The sequence below is a fragment of the Toxorhynchites rutilus genome, chromosome 2 (genome assembly GCF_029784135.1).
Source record: "Toxorhynchites rutilus septentrionalis strain SRP chromosome 2, ASM2978413v1, whole genome shotgun sequence".
Lineage (NCBI taxonomy): Eukaryota > Metazoa > Arthropoda > Insecta > Diptera > Culicidae > Toxorhynchites > Toxorhynchites rutilus.
This window is the reverse complement of record NC_073745.1, coordinates 314,713,257-314,721,393: the sequence shown is the minus strand read 5'-3', so window position 1 is coordinate 314,721,393 and position 8,137 is coordinate 314,713,257. Positions and strand designations below refer to the sequence as shown.

At 37.2% G+C, this 8,137-nt stretch overlaps 1 protein-coding gene across 1 annotated transcript; it reads right to left on the bottom strand.

The window, feature by feature from the left end:
- Positions 1–6,305: 6,305 nt before the first annotated feature.
- On the bottom strand, positions 6,306–7,774 carry LOC129769505 (probable chitinase 2). The gene is made up of 5 exons (XM_055771824.1): positions 7,648–7,774; positions 7,407–7,586; positions 7,241–7,341; positions 7,077–7,184; positions 6,306–7,016 (listed from the first exon to the last, which is right to left on the bottom strand). Exons 1-5 carry the CDS (start codon positions 7,724–7,726, stop codon positions 6,306–6,308), a joined length of 1,179 nt encoding a protein of 392 aa, XP_055627799.1. The 5' UTR covers positions 7,727–7,774.
- Positions 7,775–8,137: the final 363 nt, after the last annotated feature.

Below are 8,137 nucleotides of genomic sequence, written 5' to 3'. Positions count from 1 at the left end.
TCTCAGGTGAGCCAATACGTGCCATACTGGTCATGTAGCTGCGGATAATCGTATTTCATCCAAATTGTCGAGAAATGCAATATTTCAGACGTTTGTGATCAAGTTCTCTCTCCCTCTCGCTCAGGTAAACATCTCCTCTTCCGTTTCCTATCATTCTGTTTTTATGTACCGCCCCTCTTATCCGCTTACTGTCCAAACAGTTGTACCTTGTACTATAGACTCGTCTTGCATCCGTCTATAAAAATATAATAATGACGGATAGTGAAACCGTCGAAAGCCGCTGAATGTGTTTTACATCAAGCTCTTGCTGCGACTTGTCATTGTGAAAATCGCGCGGTATAGCCGTCTAGTGTGTTTCCACGCTTAAGCTTATGCGGGCGCTATACTGCCGTGATCTCGCAAAGTGACGCAAGCGCCAAAATTGACATATTACTTTTTATGTTATAGATCGATAAAGAATACCAAATCCTTTCAAACGACTGCGAAGTTTTATAGAAATGTGAAAAAATGACCCCGTAAAAGCTTGAAAACGGAATGGCGTAAGCGCCATTTCCACAGTGATGCGGCGCAAGTGCCATTTCCCTTATAATGTGACGTAATTTGAATCTGATGCGATGTGATTTTTAATCCATTCTGATGGCATAGAATGAACGAGAAGGGACAACAAATTTCAAATAACAACATCAATCAAGGGACAAAGCATCTTGACGATGTTCACTTAGCTCACTTGCTCAATGTCTCTTTCGGATGAATTGAAGCTGAGAGTTTCGAAGGGTAAATGTCGGATTTGCTGTACAGCTGCACTCTTCTACAATCTCCATCGAAACGCATCTTATAACAGAACTCAGAACATCCTCGCGTGAACTGTATTTGCTTTACATCGGATAATTTCGGACGGCATTATCTTATTCAACACGGATGTTTTCAATTGCATTTTGGATTGGAAAAGAAGGTTCTGTCGATAGTTGTTACAATCGGGTTCTCAACTACGTTGGCCTGCTCGACACATGCTACAAAGACGGAAAATGTGTAGAAGTGTTCTCTCTGATGCTACCTCATGCTCCACTCAACGGTGGCATGTGGATGAGCGCCAATCGGTTGTGGAAACAGCGATTAAAATTTGCTGTTTCCTCAACAAACTGGCGTTGGTAACATATCTTTAAAAAAAACTGCATTTTTTCAAAAATCGTGCCAATGGCAATGTTTTTCAATCAATTGTACACAATTTGTACAGATCAGATTTTCGAAATGTACGCGTATGCTGATTATACATCCAATTTTACGAACAGTCTCGTACTGAAAATTTCTCCCTCTGGCGCTTGCGTCACTTTGCGAGATTACGGCAGTACACGATTCGTCCAACGTTTCACTCGAATGTTGGACTCAAACATTTGGCTCGATGAATCGACAGATGTTGTGACGAATGTGCTGCTACACGGTGAAGTGAATGTTCGATTCAATGCACTCGGTCCAAACATTCGGCGAGTATTTGGATCGAATGTTTATTGTTTTTATTTACCATCAAAAACGTTAGAAAACTGGATGATGATGCGAGTATTGAAATTGCTGCCGTAGCAATTGTACTGATATCGGGCTGTAAATTAAAAATGCTTGAAATCAACATTATTAAACTGCAAAATATTTTGCCGAATATTTTGAATTTTATGAATCAATTTCATAGGTCCTTCATCTAAAACTTGTAAACAAAGCAATCTGTCAAAGATAGATTCGGACGAATCGTGTAGCGGTGTATCGAATGTTATCGAGTGCCGAATCAACGAATGACAAAAATCCTTTGACTCGTGCCACTCGCGTTGGAAGGTAATCCACAACGAACGGATTACCTTCCATCGCGAATATTCGACGCTCGACATTGGAGGTTCGTAGCTCGTCAGTCGACTACACGATGCGTCAAATCATCGAGCATCCAGCATTCGAGGGTGTTCGTAGCATCGTGTAGCGCTGGCTTCAAGCTAAATGGGGGAGTAGGTATGACCAAGACGGGTTTATGGTACTAGGTGAGGCCGTTTCGTCACTAAATTGGTTAGGGGAGCGGTATATGAAAACAGTACGGAAGAAAGCAGAAGGGGAATTATTTGCTTGAAGCGTGAACGAGACAGACTGATCACAAGCAAGGTTGTTCACAAGCGTATCGTGTTTTGTTCACAAACAAAACACAGTAGACTCCCAAGATGACTGCAGAGTGGTTTTAGCAAATTGGCCCATCTTAGGATATACTTCTAGCAACCTTGGGCATGACAATATGGGTTTGCAGAAGAAATGAACACGCTTTTATATTAAAAATTATGAATAAAAATTATTATTCCCAATTTAAATTAGTACTCTATGTAAATGAAAATCACTTTTACTTGCACGTAGTGAAAAAAAATCATACAAAAATTGTGTCTGAAGATAATTTTGTATTATAATGGTAAGTTTTGGTGAGAATATCTGAAAATTCATAGAAAATAGTTCAAATAATGGTCAGAAAAACGAACTTCTAGCAGGTAAATAACGCCAAGAAAAAAATTTCATACAAATTTTAGCAATTAAAAACTGCCTTAGCGCCGACTAATCTGATAGAGAATAGTTGGCCTCATACAAACTAATATCGTATCCAGATGTCAACACCATTTCGACACCTTTTGAGATTGAATCTAAAAGTCTACGATTGAAATGCATGTGGACTCTTGTACAAGAATCGTACGAAGCAACTGAAACAAAACCGAATTATGATTTTTGAATTCAACGTATGCTTTGAGAAAATGTAGTAATTTCGGACGGCGAAGAGAGTAAAAGATAATTAAATGGAACAAATTTTCTTTGAATCCTACGTATTTTCGACGACCTTATCAGTTGACTTGCACCAGCAATGGCGAAAAAAGTTAAGCAACCACATTCGACGCTTTGTTCGCACTGCCGGCTCCATCCGGATCGAAAAATTTGGGCACGTGAAACATTTCATGTTTGCCGGATATAACTGATCTAGGGTGGCAATAGATGTGATGGAAAAAAATCATCATCGAATTTTAAAAACCAACCATGTACATTTTGTTAATTGGCCCAAAAAATGACCTGTGCCAAGTTTTAGCTTGAGACAGGTTTAGAGTTCCCGTGACCGTGAACGTGAACAAACACTTTTTTGTTAATATTTTTTTTATCCATATATATATATATATAAAACGCGAGGAAAACATCTTGAAACGATAGGAAGAAACATTTTCTAGTTGGAAAACACATTTAAACGCGGTTCATGTTGATAAAAGTGGATTAGTTCAATATTTCACAACGATTCTAAATTTCCACCGTGGAATCGAGATGTTGGTAAACTCACCATAGTTCACCGACTTCGGTGAACGTGAACGTGAAAACAATGGTGAATATAGACGTCAAAATATTTCTCCGTTCATGTTCACGTTCGAATGTCCCAAGGCATTCCGAAAATTTTTTCGCCGTGAACTGTAAAAGGATATGTTTAGCAACTCTCGAGTTTTCAATTAAAATTTCGATATGAATGCAATTTCATTCAATCGGATCTCTGCACGGGTTAAAAAACTTCGTTGCTTCGGGTTGATACGTGAACAATTGTATATTTTATTCAAATTACTTTCTTCAAGCTCGTTGAGTGGGGGCACATGAAATTTGGAAAATCGAAAAAAAAATCGGTACCAAATGACTTAAAAATGCACAAAACGTCGAGATCTGGTGTCATCTCGAGAAACATTTTTAGTCGAAAACCGATTTTCTGGGACAATGTGCCAATGAAGGTATGGAAAAAAATTAATCATCGAATTTAGAGAACCGACCACGTGCATTTTGCAATAAACTTTAGCATTTCGATTTTTTACAATTGCAACCTTCAGCAAGCGTCAAAATCATGCAAAACCTTGCTGTATCTTTCAAGTGCCTTTCCAACTTATTTATCTTACTTTTACGGACTTTTTGTCATGCTTCACTCATATTAGAGCATCCCCACCGGTGAGTTGCTATAAACGGTGGTAATTTCACGACTTCAATCATTGCTATTTTGGATAGCAACCCATCTTCGCACCGGTCATAGTTATCATGGTTACCATTTTACTACTTTCTTTTTCGCACCGGTAATTGCCAAACGAGGATGTTTGTTTTGAGAAACTCAAGCGTGTCACAGACAACATGGAGGAAAAAGTTACAAGAATTTTTTTTTTCAGGCAAAAGGCACTTGAAAAATAGATTTGATTGAGTCTGCATGACCCAGTATTTTACTAACTAGAATGGCAACTCCAGCGCATATAATTCTCGCGTGATAGGGAACATCGTGAAGGAAATACCGTTTTATCTCAGATTCCGAACAGTCTCAAATTCCGAACACTTAATTTTTAAATGTAAATTTACTAAACTTTTATGTCATAAATAATTGATTAATCAAAACTCTGAAATTCTTTAGGTGATAGCTTTCAATTTAACATCATTTACAGTTATCGATACAGCCTATAATTTATAGTATTAAGCATTTGCAAAAAAATGACAGTCAAAACCAATAATAAAATGTTTGCGTTTGCAAATTCTGTAAAAAACGAGCATCGTTAATTTTTCAGTTTTTGTAGTTTTATTGTTTTCATGTGAAATGCTAGAAATGGTAAGAATCTACAATGAATGGATGAAATAAAATGATATTTTATGCAGGAATCTTCATTAAACTTGGTGTTCGGAATATGAATCAAGTTTCTACGCATAATTCAAATTGCGAACACTTCATTTTTAAATGTGAATTTACTGAACTTCAATGTCATAAATAATTTGATATTCAATACCCTGACATTCTTTGAGTTATAGACTTCATTTTAACATCATTTACAGGTATCTATACCGATATAGCGCCCTTGGTCCCGAAACCATGTGAACTATAAAACAACAAATACAATCAATAATTACAAAAACAAAATCCATTTTTTTTGCGAGCCCAATATTTTTCCCGAATAGACTAGCCAATTGAATTTAATTTGATATACTCATCATATGAATCGGTCCAGTAGTTTAAAAGCTATGATTTTTCTTTAAAATTGCATTTTTGCTGTTCGTAATTTGAGACAAAAGTGTCCGGAATATGAGTCAGTGACAAAAATGGTGTTCGGAATTTGAGACAAAAGTGATTAAACATGTCACAATAGCCTACTAGAAATATTCTAACTCGGGAAAAACATCATGGGTATAAATGCAACTCGAAAAAAGCGTACTTTTTATTATAGAGCAATTCCGTGGCCAATCAGCCGAAAAGCAACAAATTTTAACGCGACCCTCTTCGATTTTATTGAAACTTGGTACATATGATGAAAGATAACAAAAATCACAATTTCTTCTATCAAATGACCAATTTAAATTGCAACTGTTTTTTCAAAGGGGCGTGCTCAAAGTCATTGGTTCATCTTTGAAAAAAATCGGAACTCAAATCCAGATGTCTGATTAAAATATAATGTTTGAAAAAGTTTAACTTTTTAGAAAAAATAGCATAAAAATATATATAAAAAAATCTACAATTTTTTTAATAATAAATTAAATTTTTGAGTAAGATTTTTAACAGTGCACATAAAATGTTATTTTTCCTAAATAGTTTATAAATTTTCCAGCAACTTTGTCAAACATCTTATTTTAATCAGACATCTGAATTTAAACTACGTGTTTTTCTAAAGACAGACCAATAATTTCGATCACGCCCTTTAAAAAAAATCGGCCGTAATTTAAATTGGTATTATTATAATAAAAATTGTGATTTTAAGTAGTTTCTATTTCTTATGTTATTTTTCTCAAATGGACTTCACCAAGTATTGAAATTTCATAAATTTTCTGTTCTATAATTTACGCGAGGTAGTATTACTTGCGTAATTTTTATTAGTATTTAGTGCACCTTGAAAACGTGCATTTGAATGCGATTTGGATTCAAGGCTAACGAAACCTAAAGCGCAGGTGGATTACGTACGCATGATACGCCGCAAAACTAAATAAAATAAAACACACAAATTTTGACTACCGTTTTCATTCAAAAGCAATCTAGCAGCTATCACTTCCAGTACTATATTATGCTAATCAATGTATCTCAATGATTCATATATCGTTTGAAACGAGCTGATAATATGCAAAAAATCTCGTGTGTGTAAACCACTGACACGAATCTAGAGCGCACGATTGAGACATATCTCACGAAATTAGTTTCAATGTGGACAGTTATGTTACGAATGATAATGAAAAACGCTTGGTTTATTTATAAGAGTAATATATTTCATTGGTCATGATGACAGAGGATTAACGATACGTGATATCAAAAACCATTAAACAGTATAACGAAACTCTCTGTTAGCGGATAAAACCATCGGGAAAACCCTATTATGGCAATCGCCATGAAAATCATCCGTATCGATTGTCCAGAACATAACCCCTCCCAGCCCTTTTCCAATCACATACTTTGCCTTCTCTGCAACAGTTTCTCCATCATCGAAAGTCGCCCATTGGTCGCCTTGGGTAGCAATCTTAGCTCCAATGTTCCAGAGCATCTTTGTGTTCCATTTTTCCTCTTTGATCATACTGCACAGTTCATTGTACCCCAGAACACCACTGATTTTAGTGTAAGGTCCCGGACGACCAGGCCCTTTCGCATCAACCCCCGGCAGCAAACGCCCTACGTGTGCAGGCTTAAGGGTATACGTTTTGGCCATAGTTGGAATACCAAGATTCACTTTCGCCAACGGACATCCACTTTTACGGATGTAGGAAACCGCATTATCTACGGAATCGGGGTTTGCAGTAGATTCTGGATAGAGGGGCGCGTCTATACTTAATTTATTCTTCTGGCTATAGTCATAACCCATGAGGTTGATAAAATCCAATATGTTACAGATGGCGGTAAGGTTATAGGCTGCTTCCATGATTGATGTTGACCCGCTTATTGCAATGGAGAGGAGCTTCTTTCGGCGTTGAAATTTCGTACGTAACGCTTCAAGAAGAAGGATGAAGTTATTCTTGTCATCGGGTAGACCACCTCGCTGAATAAAACAATTCATAACATCAATGAACCTTTCAAACACATATCTCAGAGTACAAACCATCGTAGGATACTCCCAATCAACATCCAAACCATCGAACCCAAAGTGGACAATAAATTTCAACGCATGATCAGCGAAAGCATTTCGTGTGTCCTCCGATTCCGCCATCTTGGGTAAAAATTATTCTCGTAGGCTTATAGAATTTTGGAGTGCTCATCACTTACCAAAGAGTATTTTTCCGAGCCTTCATTCCATCCACCAACGGCAAGCAATACTTTCAAACAAGGATTCTCCTCCTTGAGTTCGATAATCCTATTGTATCCCTCTGAAATATTCCACAGATATTTTATCACTAAATCTACCACCGATTAAGCCGCCACGAATACAAACTGTTCACGTTGATATCGTTGTACCAATCTAGGGAATCTATCCCACCGTCCAAGTTCAGTCCGGCGAAACTGTAGATGAGATGCGTACAATACGATGGTATTATGTCAGTGATGTTGAATGCTCCCAATCCGTCCCGATACACGGACCAGCTGGCCAAGTAGCAGACGATGCTGTATCGCTCTGGGGAATATTCATGTTCTTAGTGGTTCATAACTTATTCTGAAAAATATCGAACACTAACTTTCCTTACATGTTTGGTTAGCATTCACATGCGGACTTAGTAATAATATAATGCTTAAAATAACGAACGCAATCTCCATAGTAAAATTCAACGATAATAGAAGCTGATGGCGATATATTTGAACACATCAGCAACTTGGCAGTTGCGTAAATGACTTGGTGTTCAACTTTGTTTCGCTCGAAGATATCATTAAACAAATTATTATCTTTACCGAATAGAAGCTGTTGTTGTAGTTGTTTTTCTACAATATCAAACTACGGAACAACCCGCAGAGATGTCGATTCACAAAGATAATATTTGTCGGCTGGTGTTTCGTGATTCTAATCAGACTAAGAGCTATTTCGGTGGCTCCCATGGTTTAGTGGCTAGCGTCTCACATATCGTGATGGGAGTTTCGGTTTCGAATCCCGTTCTGGCCGAGGGATCTTTCATCGAAGAAAATTATTCCGTGTTACCATTCAAAGTACAATCGAGACGTATTATTAGGCGT